We start from the raw sequence: 17,215 nt of genomic DNA, 5'->3' as shown, positions 1-17,215 counted from the left end.
TCTCACTTTAAATACCAAACTCTATAAAATTGAATCATCGAATTTCAAAACTATTTATAGTTCATGTATTTCCTGTTGTACGCGAGTTTTCGAAAAGACGATCAAAGATCCGAACTAAAGCTGAACGAAATACATAGAACGGCAAGGTATCTTAGTAAGACCTAACAGCATAATAACGTTTTGAAACTCAAAGGTAGCTGTACCGAGGCGAATTATAACTTGATTTCAAGTTCGAAATCAAGGCGCCATTCAGACAGGAAAATCGAATTAATACTTTCAAAGTCGGCGCTGTTTCGTTGAAACGGATATCTTGTAAAATTGTGTCGCAACGAGATTTTTAGTTTTCCTCGATATGCGACAGTTATTTATTCGTGGCAATTTCAACTTTTACGATACTTGTATCCTACGTGAAATTATATTTTATGTTATCTATTGAAACTGTTCAATTAGATTGCGAAAAACCGCGCCTAAAAGGAATTAATTAAGGATTTAATAGATGAATATGTAATATAAAATATGAAAACTGCGGTATAACGAAGGCAATAATGAATTTGACACTCAAATAAAAAAAATGATTAGCAATGAAAAATCTGCAAAGTAATATTATAACATAGCCGTAATAAATCTAGCAACAGGTAATTATGTAATGTCAAACATCAAAGTGCCCAAAAATAATAATTATCAAAGTATTAATTGTAAGTCAATGATATATATAAATAGGTGCATAAAGATACGATTTTTTAAGTGTTATATATATAAAAAAATTTTTTGAATTCTTCCTTCTCTCGTAATGAGATTTATGTCAGAAAAACTCTTGTGACCAAATGAAATATAAAAATTATTTCAATTTTCCTATTTTAATCTGGTCATGATTTTCTTCACATACTTTTTTAAAATTAATTATAAAATGAAATCAACTCATAACGAATTCACGATCAACCTAAGACAAAATTATTTTAGAGGTACTCTTGAGCCAGATTATATAAGACGTAAAATGTGTCGACGATCAACAAGTTGTTCGAATAGGAGAAAACCTGTAGCTTCAGAGTGTGTATTGGATCGAGTAGCTGCTTGTCAACGAACTGTTTCCCCGAATTAGGATAATTACTAGTATCGTCTACTTGTGCCTTTCATCAAACCAGGTCGTTGATGAAGCAGAGGTAGCAGTTTAATTTTAGAGCTACGTCAATGGCATATACGGAATCGTGTCTCGTTCACTTCCACTTCTACTTCCAATGCTCTTCTCTTCCACGTATCGTGCAAAAATGTCCCCTGGAATTTCACACGAAACGGCATTGACTCATTCAGATGGAAACGGAAAGTCCGAGATAAAGCGCGCGCGCCACTCCAAGATCTTGACGCGCGTACGTATGTGTTGTGAATTACGTTCTTGACTCGATACCTGGGATATCCCGCGTGTTTTACAATATCTGTGTTTAGATTTGTGTCGAATCGAGGAAAAGATATTCCGTTATCGATCCGTATGTTTTATGGTCCGAAAATTTCATTGAAAATTGACGATGAATGGAAATCTAAGAAATTTAAATTTCGCTCCAATTTATTACACGATGGTTTCTAATTTATTACTTTCGTATTATTTTATTGTATTATTATATTTTATATATTATTTTATTTCAACCATTACAATTCGTTGCACTTTATGTAATAATTTCGGAGCGCCTTTAAAAATATCTATTTATTATATACTTGCTCTTTATGTTTATAGTTTATTATAGTTTACTTTGTGGTTTATTATCTTCATTTATTGTTACTTACTTCAATATACTGCAATTTACGTAATAATTACCAAGCATACGTGATATAGTCTGAGTCATCCTACGATAATATCAATAACATTGAAAAATTCTTCGACAGTATAGAAGCATACCTAACTGCTTGGGTGGTTATAGCCTATGGTACTGCGTTACAGATCTACTTTCACATCGAGACCTTGTATTAAAACCTACCTAAGCGTATTGCTAATGTCGCTTCATGAAAATAGTAGTTTATCAATAATACCTTGATCGTCGATTAAGACGCTGAGAGGACGAAAATAAGAAATAATTAGCGAAACTGTTATGCTACGTGAGTAGCTCGACAATGTATGTAAGTATATGTTCAAAACTAGCGTTTAGTATCTCTTAGTATTATTATTTATAACATTGATATTGATAATTGTATTATTCCGTATTTGTAATTAAATATATATTTGATCAGAAGATTTCACCTTCCTTTTTGTTTCATATTTTTATATATATTTGATATATGACACATATTCTGATACATAATTAACGAATTTATGCATAATAACCGGTATTTCCTCAATTATTTAATATCCACGCTTCCAAAAATGAATAGATCAAAGGGTGAATTTATTTCTACTTCTCGGCAGAAACTTACATTAGTCTTATAACATATAACATGCAACGAAAAAGTTTGATTACAAATCAGTCGTAATCGATCAACATAGCGTAATATAAATTCACTATAGAGATCCACTTTGATCATTACCTTGATAATAACGTATTAATTCCCACGAAGAATAATAGATCACGAGGTTAAATCATGATCTGACGAACGGTAGAATAATGTATAAATGCGGGAAAGGAATGGCCGGGTGCTTGTTCAAAGGGGTTTCTGGATGGTTGAAAGAGAAAAGAGGGTAAAGTGGCCGAGTTCTGATCGAGGGAGGACAGCAGAGAATTCTTCTTTCTCTTCTTACCAACTTTTACCCGAGCGAGCTTACTTCTGTGCCTTCAATTTTCCCTGTTCGATTCGCCACTCTTATTCAGTCGTCGAAAAGCTAAGAAACGAATGTACTTTTCTTCGATACACTGTGCCGTCGTCATGGCTACCATCGTCTTGGATAATCTTCTGCCTCTAAGGACATGTTCTCCGTTATATCAGGCCATTTTATTTCTCAGTTCGACAAACTTATTTCCAGCTAGTAGCTTAGTTATGCGAAAAGTGTGAGCATCGACGATCGATGGCATCAATTTTGAAAATTTTGATCGATTAACAAGATCAAATAAATTTGAGTTTCGTTAAAAATCAGGTGTTTCCATGAAAATGACTTCTTTCTCGTCGCATCAACAACTTAGTGTTTATTTAAAAGAATGGAAAGTTACGATTATAGATTGTTACATAATCGGCAGCATTTCGAGCAATTTAACAGCTTTTGTATTGATTTATAATCTTTTAAATCGTTCTTTATACTGGATTTTATATCGAATTGCTGTCTACATAGCTCTTTTATCGCAGGATGAATTTATTGTTAATGTGGCATTGCGCAATTCACAAAATGATGGGTGTCTTCTCTTAAGGATATGAAGATACATGGTTTTAATGTTCTATCTTAATTCTGGAAATTATGACTCGATTAAAGTCAATTATCAAATTATTATTTGCTTTTATCTGAAAGGATTCGTTCATTTCAGGATAAAATTATTTCATTTTCTCTTCTAACTGCCCTTTTGGATTCCCTCGGTCAATTCTTATAGCGGAGAAAATGTCATTAACAGAGAGAAGGACTCAAGCCTGGAAAGACAATTTCCTGGTGTCTCATGGTTCACCATTTCCTTTGACTAAAGTTGTTCGTCTATTCTGTACCACAAGAATCCACGGGCTTTGAGTCATCATATTCAGCCGCTTCTTAACAGCTTTGATCACTCTGCTGCTATTAATATGTCACTATATCTGTTACTATATCTCTTTCGTATAATTGGAAAAAATACATAACGCGCTCTTCGTTCAGCGATTATGCTAAAAACCAGATTAAAAAAGTGTACGTTCGCGTGAAACGTTTCATATATGGTGGTTATATTCGATTGAAATTAAAATTAAAGCTCGATGGAAGTTAAAACGCAAATTTCAACATTTTGATTGAACATTGAAATTTACCTGAATTCAGATTGCGAGAAATAAAATATATCAAAGTAATTGGTTTAATTGTTTTATATATAAAGACGGCTTTGCTTTTCGATTTAACATTAAAAATTTGAAAAATCAATATTTTCATTAAATTTCCATTTGAACGCTTCGAGTTTAAGAAAGTCCGATGTTAATTATATCTGCCAAGTTTTTTTAAACAATATTTATTTAACGTTACGCTTTCTGTTGCTAAAGTCATGTTAACATGATTAACGATTATGCTTAGGGGAGGCATGACGCGGAAGAAATAGTGTATTATTCGCAGCCATTCGTTCTCACGCTGGCAAGAGGAAAAGCTATCGGCAAATGTAATGCATTATGTATGAGTGCGTGATATTCGAGTAAAACGGAGCCGATTCAGAAAATGAAGCCTCTTTAAGAATCGCCACAGTCAAGGGTAATACCTATGAACGACTTTTTCTTTTCTGCGCTTATCTTGGTAAAAATAATGCTTGGATATTTTCTTTTCTCGAAATATATTATTTCTCCGTTTCGTTATTAATTCTACGACAGCGATATGTTCTTTCAATTCTAATTCAAATTCAAAATAAAATTAAAATTCGATTCTACAAGTACCATCAAGGTGCTCGTGATTAATTACGTACAGGATAAAAATAAAAAGAAAGAAACAAGAAAAATCTTATGATCTAGAACCGACGATAGATATAAGAAAATTTCTAACACAAGAAAATCCCATTAACCTGAAACGTAGACTGTGCTCTCAGGCACATCTCTAAATCCGTACTCATGTACTTATATATATACATTAAAGATTCTCATAAATGTATAAAATTGCAAGATATACAAGACTTGAAAATTGTCTAATAAGTTTCTAATGATAACGTACGCGAACCTTTCGTTCCAAGTTAGTATACTTTTAAACCGAAAGTTGTTCGTAATTTTCTTGCAACAAAGCATCGACGTGAAATTGTCATCGCTCGTTTTCCGCCACGTCGACAAATTCGAGAAGGCGTTGAATTTTGTTGTCTCCGTAGAATAAATGTCATAACCTACCTCGTTGATGAGAGAAGAAATGTACGAGAATGTTAAATTGACGGTGTAGAAAATTAATTTACGAGCAATTACAGTCGCTGTCTCTCCGCGGGTCAAGGAGAGTTATTTGTTTAATGTTACACGTCGTTCGCATATATGTAGCTTTCCCAAAGAGATACTACGTCAAGAAGAAGAACAATACAGAGAAAATTATATTCCGCACAGAAAATTATATTCATCACAGATGCATTCTTGGATTTTACGGACAACTATTTAATGGTACGTCGTCCTTTGCTCTCTCTCCTTCCTTCAATTGCCTTACTTTTTGTCTTTGTCCAACAACCGCTTAATAGTTTTTTTTTTTATATTTCTTAAGACTTCTTTTCGCGTTTGATCGAAAAGGACGTCATTCTAGATTCTTACAAGGAAAAAGTTTCAACATAAGCCGAACTTATTTGGAGAACTTCGCTTTGAATAAAGATTTTTCTGCTTTTCGATAAATTTTCTTTACATTTCAGCTTTGGTTTCCAAACGACAAGACATCCTGAAAGATTATGGGAAATTAATAGGATTTACGGTAACAACGCTATAAAGTTTATTATCAGGACATGGATACGGTGAAGGAATATTTAGGATACATTAATCCTCATTGGGTAGCGGTGGTAGTAACAGGAATGTACACTCATCTTCGACAAATCTGCATAATTGGCTTATGTTTCGACGAAGAGAGTACTCCGTTCGATCCGTCTTACGCGTCGGTGCTTTTCATATTTTCCGTATTGTGCCTCTTAGCGGAATATAGACTTTGGCCGAGAACGCTCAAAGAGCCACCTATTCAACTTCTTTACATTTACGAAGTGAGTATCGGTATTTCATGTTTTGACAAATCTAACGACGTTTTAATTACAATTTTGTACACGCGTTGAGCGTATGTTTCACGTACGAGGAGCTCAGTGGAAAAGTAGCGTAAGTTTATTGTCCTCGAAAAGCAGCTCTCTATGCGTTGTATTATAACTATTTTGATGTTTGGAAGAATCTACATTAGAGTTTAACTTTATCCATGATTTTGTCAAACTAAAGATTTCGTTCATTCGTACTTATCATTTCTCTGCTCAACTTTTTATCCATAAATAGCGATAAAACTACATATACGATCGTAAGATCGGTCACATTATTTTATATCTTAGATTATAATGAAAATAATGAAGATAAAATAAAAAAGATAGTAAACGATTGAAAGATTTATTTTTGTCTAGATGTTGGTTGCAGCATTGACTACAAACTTAACCACACGCGCTATCTGGGTTCCACTCATGCACGTCATCTATTGTTTAACCCAAGAATCCAGTAAATGTGTGAGTTTGTTAACATAAAAGTTATTTGTTATTAAAATTCTATGGGACCAGGCAACGTTCGAAATGTTTGCCGTATCTCTGTAATCTCCTGTGTCGCATCTGTGTCACAAAAATAAACTGTTCTTTCAGTTGCTATGGTTGAACACAGTGTTGGGATTAAGTCGCTACTCGTTTTTAACTGAATTTGCATATTACATGGCGAAAGATTGTGCCGCAACGCATATGGCTTTCTGCATGTCCGTATTGTCGTTTGTTTGGATGCTGGATGCCACCGAATCCTTGGACGCGATTTTGGACACTTGGGCCAAGTAGTGAACCAGTAATGTTTAGTTTTATAAGACACTTATGTCATAGAACGATTTAAACATAAAATTTCACAGTTAAACGACGAAATAATTATTTAGTACAGGAAATTAACTAGACTACAATTTAGATATTCAGACAATTTAAAGAAATTAAGTAATTCAAATTATCCTGTACCGTACACGGTTCAGTAATTTTGCTCTTTTTTCTTTTTTCTGCCATGCTTCTTTTCATTTTTCAAATTCGAAAGAAGTTTCAACAGTGTACAGTACTAGCCTAATCTTTGTCATATTTTATTAGGGATATTATTTGTCATTGCACAATAGTTATTCTGGCTTACTAGAAGGAACGATTGGTACACGTTGACACAATTCTATAAGTTCCTTAGAATTAGTCAGAAACTCCTTAGTTTACGAAATGAAAAATTAATCAGCGCGAGTCAATTTTATTTAAATCTGCAAATACAGATGTAACACGATGAATACAAAGAGGAAAATTTAAAACGCGTCGCAATATCGCGTACTAGTAAAGTCTACGCTGTAACGTTGTGAACAATTTTTCCGATAGAAATAATTCAATCGTAATGATCATACATCGTTTGTGCTTAGGGAAAGGACTAATGGACTATTGGCTCTCTGTAAATGTAAAAGGAAAAGGATCAGTTTTGCAAATCCAGAAGTGACAGATTGGTTTGTATATAAATTTATGTGCAGCACAGATTCCTTAAGTAAATACAAGCAACCAGAGATGTAACTCATTGAATTTCGTTGTTTTGTATTTGTCTATTGTATAACTTTTTACATTTATCGATGTACGTGTATATTTGCAATAAAGTCTATTTTTTCATACTGCAATTTCAATCGTTTCTCACGAATCGTACACATATATGTGCTTCTGTATTTAAAATATTCCTGATAAATTTGTATCGTCATATTAAACGTTAAAAATTTTTGCAATTATTACATTCACAGTTTTATTTAAGCGGAATAAATATTTAAAGATCAAAGCTGCCATCTGTTTTCTCGATTATCGAACACCAATAATCGAAAGGTAATTCGTACAATACGTCTTGTAGATTAATTTGTGAAATACGTTTTAACGAGTCCTTTTTAATAATCTATTCGAAATATTTATTTTGAGAAAGAGAACTAGAGATAAGAAATGGCAAAGTTGCTTCATACTATTTGGGCGCTCTTGCTAAATATTTTCGGACTCCAGATTTTCCGAACATGTTTCGCCAATGCTATGGAAGACGAAGATTGCGAATCGCTGCTATCAGGACCACCGTTTAGTTCGGTTTTCTTCAGCATTGGTATATATATTATTATCGTAAATTCTACACTCTTTCCACGATCTTTTCACGCGCCAAAAATGGTTTTTCTGATACTGTACGAGGTTAGTGCGATAACCAATTTTTATCATTCGTTCTCTCAAACAATACCTTCTGTAACAATTTTATTTACCCGTCTAACTTTCGTTTGACTCGCTTATTTCTAGTTTCTAGCCACTGCATTTATCTTGGAATTCGCATTGGCCTGTATTTGGACACCGATAGACGTCCTCTTATCGACAACGTTACCGTCCTGTATCTGTTATGTAATATTACGATTTAATATTCCATACGATATTAGAAAAAGAGTAACACCTTAGAAATGTCATAAACATAATAGTTTAATTAGGTTAAAAATAATTGAAACGAATATACACTTTATAAAATTAGATCGATATCTACGAGAATGTATTTGATTTTTAAAAAGTAGACACTTCGACGGTTCGGATTGGAAGATGCAGCGGTTTCGTTTTTAACAAATAAATCTTGGACCATTGTTCTAACTTACACTGCGTCAATTACGTTTCTTATACTTACGCTTCACGTTGTGGATGCTGTGGATTATATTATCCTTAGGTACAATTTTCGTTTATAATTACGATCAAGTTAAACCGATTAAGTCCGTCATATCCAATCGATCGATTCGTTCGATTCATTTGCTTCATTTACTTGGTCTACCTTGACTGTTTCATTTCTCTGATTTTTCAAGTTTCCTTTATTTGATCCGAGTTGTGATTCACATATATATTTTTTATATTTTCTACATTTTCTTATTTCTGTAGTCTTGTTTCTCTCTTGTCTGTATAATATCCTCAATTTATCCGAGTCTTCCCTAATCAGATATATAAACCTTCTTAAATATAAAAGCTCTTAAGAAATTTCTTAACGTACAATTTCCTAGCACTCCGTATAAGACGGAAAATTCATTGAAGTTAGCATGTAAATCTTAATTTATTGATAGTATTTCTACATATATATTTCGTTGTAATTAAATTGGTTTAATATCGAAATGAAAAATTAATTAGAGCTGCTGTAGGATCGAATTGCTTCACAACTATGAGACGATCTTTCGTCGTGTGCGGATTATTAATAATAAAAGTAACTCGTACAACGAAATTTTCTGTTCTAATGTTTTTGTGCAAAAAGAAAGAAAGAAAAGAAATGGCCAGTAAATGTAATTGATAAGTATCGTGTTAAAATACAATGTTATACGTACGTAACGTCGAGTGTTAGAGGATGGACAAAAATTTGGAAAAAATCGAACGAACGAAATATTGCTGGATTAAATATATCACTTTAAAATTGAATCTGTTTTTCTACAGAGATTGTGGAACAATGTGTTTCTTAACTCACGTTCAAGAGAAATTATGGGCAAGAGTGGAACAAGAATTTCCATTTTTAATTGAAGAAACCAAAACGTGCCGTTGTAAAGTTCGTAGGAGAAGCAGTAAGAGAAGTAATAGTAAAAGTGGCGTTAATAGCAGTAGATAATTTTAATAATTAACGTTTCGAACGAAGTCACTCTAAGAGAGGAAACTGTAAGAAATAATTTTAGAATTATAAAACATATTAAACGATAAATCAATCATTCGAGTATATTACGCTTATTGACGTAATTTCGATCAGTTCTTGACTTTTAACTTCGTCCTTTCACTTACCTTCGCGTCATACCTATCTTTCACAGTCATATCCTCTAAACTTTTCCTCTAAACACGCATTTTCCCTGATAGTAATTTATTTTCAGAATTAACAGTTAAATAGTTGTACTGAAACATCGCAACAGTTAAATATCTGTACGATATTAAATGTCTGTGTATCGCTAGTTTGTTTTATTTTCATTATTTTTGCACACTATTGTACGTCCATCTTTAGAAACGACGATTTGAGCAATTTTTCGAACTTACGCACAGCACAGGAAAAATATTGTTCGAAATGAAAAGCGATGTATTTCAGATGTGAAAAAAAATTAAATGTTTGCGAGTACAAGTATTCTTTATATCAAATAAATCTATTTCTTCTTCGTAATTTTTCATACTCCGTCACTGCTATTTCCATGGAATTTATGGAATTTATCTTCCATGAGGACGATCGCAAGGTAACGTTAGTTAGCGATTTCTGCATCCTGCATTCTGACTAGGCGAAAGAAAATATCGAGCGGAAGAGCGCGATTTAAAAAAAAAAAAAAAAACCTAAAGAAAATTTATCTAGGGTTTTTATCTAGATTTGTATTATTTAAAATACGACGGTTGGTTTATTTTTATGAAAAAGAAGGCATTTATTTCATTCCAACTGAAATGCAAAGTACAAATGGTATAGATAATATAGTGATAATAATGTAATAATTAATCGTTAATAAATATCAATTCAATTAATAATACGGTGTGTACCAGTATACTGTGGAATACTATATATACGGTAATTGTACTACACGGGATGTGTTCAGTGGCAGCGTTACAATCATTTTGTCACCGAAGTGTATATATTACAATGATTTATCCATTATCGCTGACCGACGATAATAAGTCGGCTCCTCGATCGTGCTTTTACATTTTCCTCGATATACTTTCTTTTTTCTTTTCTGTTTCTCGCGTCGCGCCACACTGATTCATCGTTTTTATAAATTATCGATTTCTTCGGGAGGAAGGTCGCAGTGGGGTGGAGCGGTGACCAAGACAATGTGAAAAAGTACTTGCTTGCTCGATGTCCAGAAATATTTCTGTTGGATGCAATGCGACATTAATTTGATCCTTTTTAATATGAAATCAGGACAATGCAATATTCACGAGTATATCAAACATTACGATATCGAAGAAAAATCGTATTTAAACGAATTATAACATTACGAGCAAGTTATATGGACAAAAGCATGTATCTCCGATCTGAAGGAAATTTTGAAATAAAAATTAACATATTAATTGAAATATTATTAATCTATCAATAAAAAAATCGTCAGGATATATTAATTAAAAATATTCTAATTTTTTGACTAGAATTACTTTCAAAGTTATTGTAACTAGATACTCTAAAAAAGAGAAGACGATATCGATATTGAAATTCTTGACTTCATATCGAACAGGAAGGAGAAGATACATCGAGTACGCATATGCAACCGAATATTCCCATCCTCGTGAGCAATGTTTCGTTTTTCGATATACGCAGATGTGTTTCACTCGGTCGCCATCGCAAATACAAACTGCGTTCGTTGAAAAGCGTTCTGATGACGACAAACGAACAAAGACAGCTAGAAAGAATTCCGAACCCGGAAGAAAAAGTTTCTGTCGTCGCTGAGCATTCGATCAAAGCGGACTAGTGCCGTTGTAGATATTATCTTCGCATCGTTCCGTTTCAATCTCAATTAGTTTGAGATCGAGGCATGAGCTGCTTCGGTTCTTTGTGCACGATTAGGCAGTGCTTGGAAAAAAGTTTTACAGATATGTAACGTGAGTTCGCGTGGCTGTCATTCTTTCACGTTTTCTCTCCTTTTATTACAGATTATTCGCCTCGATCGGAAAACTCGATACCTACATTCGTCATTTTCCGATCTCAACATTTTGAGATCTTCTCGAACATAAGTACGCTTCGCTCTTTCTTTTTCGATTTTATTTTTTTTTTTTCATTCTCGTTTATTCTTAAATACATTTCGACGTTCTTGTTCACGTGCTAACTCGGTTTCGGTAAAAAAGTTGAGCCGTGTGTGCCTCAAATGGTACCTTAACTTAATATCGTTCGATCGACGCTGACTTTTGGGTCGTTCAAGCAATTCGACGGCTGTAAAGTTTAACATTTTCGAAATACATGAAATCCGGTGTATAATACAAAACGATATTGCTTGAAAAGTAAATCGATCCTGAGAACGCTGTCGTCTTGTCAGGAGTATCCTTTTTTTCTCTCTCTCTCTCTCTCTTTCTTTCGTATAAAAGATATGCTGATTCGATGAAATTAAATTCGTTTCGTATAATGAATTGTATTGTATGATCAGTGCATCGGTTAATACATACGTCGTGACGTTAAAAATATAAATGACACAAGTGTTGGTAATTACCGCGTACATAAAGAAACGTTAAATATTCACAATTATTCTACAAAATTTACAGATTTCCTTTTTCTAGACTCACTTACTCGTCATTCGTGACACGCTTTGAACATTTACAATGTATTAAGAAATCCGTTATTGCTATTATTCAAAATTCAGGCTATGTTACTAATCGTTATTTATAAATATAAATAAACAGAAAATACGAAGAAAACGTTTCTAAATACACGTTAGAAACAGAAAGATTTATAAATATCAGCTGACTACAGAATTTCGTATTAATTACTAAAAACGAAGCTACTTAGGTTTCTATTTCTTAAAAATAGAGATTGTTTTCGACCAACTACGAAAACGATCTTATGGAATGAGAATAAGGAACGTTTTCGTCGCAACGACCGTTTCTTTCTTTCTTCTTTCTACTCGATCCTTCCTCGAGCTCGCGTCAACAGCTTCCTCTCTCTTTTGTACGTTTCGCAACTAAATACGCTCCATCAGTGGCAAACGAAATCGTAACGAATACTTCTTCAACGAATCTGACACGTTTTGCAAATATTATATATTTACATCGGATGGTTAGCGGGGCTCTGAACGATATTCCCTTTGCACCTTACGAACTGCTTCCGCTTTCAAGTTATATAAAAATATATACTAACGAATATACGATATCGAGAGTTTCGGTTTAACGAAGATGTTAGGATAAAAAACACAGCTTGCTAGCCCGTCGATGTACCATTTGTTTCATTTCGATCGCAAATATCAGATGTTTTCGTATTGTCGAAGTGAATGAATTCGGCGTTATTTTACATGTAAATTTTACTTCGCCTCGTAATATGAGCAAGGACATGAAATTTTTGTAAGAACGAAAAAATTGCATAATTTTTCGTTGATTCGCTGTTCGTAAGGTTCTGCGTCCTTTCAGGTATCGCGCAAATTTTTCGAGGTGCCTAGGTCAAGCGAATGGAGATAAACGCTTCTTATCAAATTGTCGAATGACGCTGAAAACTTGCGCATCGTAAAAGTGAGTCTCGGAAGTTGACTTTACTAACATTTAGATCTTTTTAAAATTATGTTACACCATTACAGTTATATGGAATTACGTAATGAAGAATAATTAAAGTCTTCGTTTTAACGAAGAACGTTCTTACTATATCCACGTTTCTACTGCCTGATGTTGGTAAATGAACGTACATACACGTTATGTTTTCGACAATATGTTGAAACGAACGTAATATTTCCTATTATTCTTTTAACGTATCTATTATTTTAAAAAATGTCCGATAGTTTGATAAGGCTTTGCATTATCAAAGTATACGTCTAATTGGATTTGTTTATCGAATAAGGGGAGATGTCCTAGAACAATGTAGTTTCAGGGGACCTATTAATTCCTTCTTGCAAAGCCAATCTCCAAGAAATCGAGGATCGTTCTAATCTGCTGCCGAGTTACTCTTTTCAAAAATCACGCGACAACCGTTTTTCTTTTCTTTTCCTTTTCTTCTTTTTTGCCACTGTACACACACGTGCGCGCTTGTGCGCGCTATTCAACTCATTATCAGTTACTCAACGATAAACCGTTCGTCCTCCTATAACGCCAGTCCGTCGAATACTGTCTCTGCTTAGAAACTACTTGGCGGGGTAAAATCGACGATAGGAATGGCCGGAGAAACGAAATGGTGTACTACTACGAAGGAGGACGGTGAGACAATGAAACAACGATAATTCAATGGTAAAGAACCTTATCGACATCGAGAAACGTGAAGTGTAGCGGTCTCGGTATGTCGAGAAGGATAAAATCTGTTTCGGTTGATAAAGAGGCAACGAATTCGGATTAACAATCTTTGAGAAACACAGCTACATTTTCGGTAGCATAGAATGGAAAGTTTAATCGTTCGTTGAAAGAACGATTACGGATAATCGAAGTGATAATAGAAATTCGGATTGTTCGATATTACGAATCTTATCGTTAGAAACAATTTTATAAGAAGATGTCTTAACAATATAGAGATTCATTTAAGCTGAACATTCGAGAACGAAACTTTACCAATATCTAGAATCTTGCTGCGATCTATCGTAATTCAGTAGAAAGTCTGGTGATACTTAGAAACGAAAAGTACAGGAGAAAAATACGATAAGTACAACTTTGTCGATTTTCTGATCTTGAAGTTATTTAGTGTTTAAAAAGGGGTTAAAAAGAGAAGGTTATAGATATGTGATTAGTCGAGAAGGTACTGGATTTTAAGATTACTCGCGTGAAAAACAAATGTGACTTATCATTTTTTCCCTCCGTGATCATCGAATCAAGTAATTTCAATGATAACAAGAAAAGAGGGAACAGCGATTAGTTATCGTATCTACGAAAACGAACATCTCGGGCGAACATATAAGGTGGTAACATCTAGAGAAAAATAATGAAAAATTAGATATGGGGACAAACCCGTACGCGCGATGTGAACGTAGCTTAAAGTGAGATTTCGATGTGTTTCTCGATGTTCTCAGAGGCTCATGAGGAACAGACGTAAACGGACGTCGAAGACAACGGGCGCGGAAAACGTAATATCACAAATATTGCCGGGAAACGATACGCAAGACGACGAATCTTGGTAGGACAATTATACAGAGATGCTCGGTACCGATCGCGGCACATTACGAGCGGCACCGGCACACCGAAATACACGACGTTACTTACAATATTCGTACAAGTGCTTAAACACTACGCCCGGATCACTCGATCCGACGGGGCTTCACCTAATCGATAAATTGACTATTAATATTTCCGTAGAGAATTTTACAAATCAGTCGAGACACATGCATGGAGATGCACTAGGTTGACGCTATCCTTATTATCGTCGTAGCATAAACGATTTTTCGCTTACGATCAACCAAGGGCATTGATCGAGCAACGAAACCATTCGCGGTATCGAACCCGCCATCAATGCTGCGACGTAGAAGGGACTTTTCGCGTCATTTCCTTTTTCGCACGCTCGCCGATTTTTCTCTTCCCTCGTTCCTCCGCTTTTCCTTCATTCCATTCTTTTTCCTTCTCAGTTTTCTCGTCTTTCTTCTTTTTCTTTTTTTTTTTTTGCTTTCACTTCTTCATTCCACTGTTTTCTTTCATGTAATTGCAACTTGTTGACCGGTTCGGTTCGACCATCGACAGAAAATAAATATTAACCCTACGTCGAGACTTGAATCGTGAGCTTTTCTCGACAACCGGCCCCTCGTATCGTGCCATTACGGTCCTTTCCTCTTCCTTTCTCTGTTTCTCTTTCTTTTTTTTTTGTTAATTTTTGTCTTTTTAATCTTCATTTCAATGTGATTTCGTTTGTATGCGATTCTTTCATTTATATATATATAATATATATATATATATATATATATGTATATATATTTATATTCATATTTATATTTATACCGCTATATAATATTAATTATAATTACATACGCGCGCGGTAATTCTCAATTTGTTTATGCGGACTTTCATGCGCCGCACGCATGCGTTGCAGTACCCTTTGTCTTCCGCCGTGCGCTTCTCTCTCTTTTAACTCTCTTTCTATATATATATATATATTTATTTATTTATATTTATTCATTTATTTATTTATATAAATCCATATTTATAATATATATATTTATCGTAATGTCAATAATAATACTATCAATAACTAATGCGGGTGACGGTGACGGCGACGATGACAACGATGAGGATGGTTCACGACTCGCGAACAACAACTAAACGTGTCTCTCTTTCTCTCTCTCTCTCTCTCTCTCTCTCTCTCGCTCGCTCTCTTTCGCTCTCTCTCTCTCTCTCTCTCTCTCGTTCTCTCGCACTCTCTTAAATAATCCCTATTTTTAGTACGATAGACTACATTAGGATCGTTCGCATCGCGCGAACCAGGAAGGCGTCGCGAATGAACCATTTTACTCAAGATCTCTCTTCCCTTATACTCAACAACGTCAATATACGAGTTCATGGTACGTTACACGGGGAGTTCCTATTAGCCGGTGCGCGTTCGCGGAAGAAACGAAAAAATTCCCGCCAGCTACATCTGAACATCCGAATACGATGAATAAGTTCAGTGGGATTTAGAAGACGGATAAATGAGAAATGCCCTTGAAAGTATCATATACGGCCACTTGGTGACCCAATGTAGATGAGGTAAAACAGAAACGACCTATCACGCGCACGGCTGGCAGTAGTAACGTGTTCACGAATATAATTCCAGTAGAACCGATGCTGTCGCGCCGATGATAATTTTAACCGATCGAATACCGAGACATCGAGAACGGTTGTACCGAGAAATAGTAACTATGACTGTGACTAAAAATAATGAATCGTACATATATAATATATATATATAGATTTATTTTATTATAATAGAAAAGTCTCGCGTGCAGGCTGACACGCGCGAATTCACTACGTATACGCGTAACGTGCTATACAGATAGGTATTACACCCTTTGAGAATTATGCGCCACCTACGGTGTGTCGTGACGATTGATCATGATTCGATAGAGATTCTTATTGCGATAACGTTCGTTTGCTTTTTCTTTTTTTACGGCTGAGGGAAATGGATAGAAAGCTCTTTTCGTGAAATCGACATCAATATCGACGAGTAGCTTCATTTTTATAAAATTTCGACCAGAGGGTGTTAATTCTTCTCTCTCTCTCTCTCTCTCTCTCTCTTTCATTTTCTCGTAATCGCGCACACCGTGTGGCCGCCTCGTTCTTGTCCGCGTGTGCACATCGCAAAAAATATGCGCCTGGAAACGTGCACTTGTTTCATCAACAAAACGGAACGTCTTTGTTGCTCGAATAACGCAAAAAACACTGGTTTTTACGGTTTCTTCGATTCTGTCGTATGTCTTCTTTTTTCTTGTCTTCGTAATAGAAAGTTCGTTCGAGCACACGCGTTTTTAAGGGGATAGTCTCTTTCTTCATTTTTCCTCTCTTCTTTTCTTCCTTCTTCTCTTTTAAGCTCACGCAAACACTGTTTCTCCGAGGGTGTACAAATCGTGCGAGCTTACAGATTGTAGAGATCCTTTATGATATTCTTAGTCTTCTTCTTCGCTTTCTTCCGCCGGTCCGTACATGTCGGCTAGCTTGTCGAATCTCGGTCCCCAAGCACCTAAGTACTCGTACTCGTGCTGCTCGTCGTCTGTTCCTGTTGATTTTAAAATAATTATTCACATATATTTCTCTTACTCTTATGGGTGAATCAAGCAACAGTCGAGTGAGTATCCTTTTTGCAAAGAATCTGTAATCGATAATCTTAA

At 34.9% G+C, this 17,215-nt stretch overlaps 3 protein-coding genes across 4 annotated transcripts in view; 2 read left to right on the top strand and 1 right to left on the bottom strand.

Moving 5' to 3' along the window:
• The first annotated feature begins 2,318 nt into the window (after positions 1–2,318).
• Positions 2,319–7,435, top strand: LOC100647818. Its single transcript, XM_012314793.3, has 5 exons — positions 2,319–5,202; positions 5,442–5,780; positions 6,180–6,278; positions 6,408–6,597; positions 7,190–7,435. The coding sequence occupies exons 2-4, from the start codon at positions 5,532–5,534 to the stop codon at positions 6,588–6,590; spliced, it is 531 nt and encodes a 176-aa protein (XP_012170183.1). The 5' UTR covers positions 2,319–5,202; positions 5,442–5,531; the 3' UTR covers positions 6,591–6,597; positions 7,190–7,435.
• A 299-nt stretch (positions 7,436–7,734) lies between these two features.
• LOC105666364 lies at positions 7,735–8,231 on the top strand. The gene is made up of 2 exons (XM_012315249.3): positions 7,735–7,976; positions 8,079–8,231. The coding sequence occupies exons 1-2, from the start codon at positions 7,743–7,745 to the stop codon at positions 8,229–8,231; spliced, it is 387 nt and encodes a 128-aa protein (XP_012170639.3). The 5' UTR covers positions 7,735–7,742.
• A 1,930-nt stretch (positions 8,232–10,161) lies between these two features.
• The window catches only part of LOC100648796 (neural-cadherin), a 104,544-nt gene continuing 97,490 nt past the window's right edge, over positions 10,162–17,215 (bottom strand). For both annotated transcript variants that reach the window (XM_012314798.3, XM_012314797.3), the window contains exon 24: positions 10,162–17,103. In XM_012314798.3, the coding sequence (XP_012170188.1) occupies positions 16,994–17,103 (110 nt within the window). In that variant the 3' untranslated portion in view covers positions 10,162–16,993. The remainder of the gene's footprint in view (positions 17,104–17,215) is intronic.

This window comes from Bombus terrestris, chromosome 12 (assembly GCF_910591885.1).
Source record: "Bombus terrestris chromosome 12, iyBomTerr1.2, whole genome shotgun sequence".
NCBI classification, from domain to species: Eukaryota; Metazoa; Arthropoda; class Insecta; order Hymenoptera; family Apidae; genus Bombus; species Bombus terrestris.
This window is presented reverse-complemented; position numbering and strand designations above follow the sequence as displayed.

Bases quoted from the DNA above. Each gene is read 5' to 3' on its own strand.
- LOC100647818 (XM_012314793.3), top strand. From the start codon at position 5,532: ATGGATACGGTGAAGGAATATTTAGGATACATTAATCCTCATTGGGTA. The intron at 5,781-6,179 runs GTGAGTATCGGT...ATTTTTGTCTAG, and splicing joins AACTTCTTTACATTTACGAA to ATGTTGGTTGCAGCATTGAC. The intron at 6,279-6,407 runs GTGAGTTTGTTA...CTGTTCTTTCAG, and splicing joins CCCAAGAATCCAGTAAATGT to TTGCTATGGTTGAACACAGT.
- LOC105666364 (XM_012315249.3), top strand. From the start codon at position 7,743: ATGGCAAAGTTGCTTCATACTATTTGGGCGCTCTTGCTAAATATTTTC. The intron at 7,977-8,078 runs GTTAGTGCGATA...GCTTATTTCTAG, and splicing joins TTTTTCTGATACTGTACGAG to TTTCTAGCCACTGCATTTAT.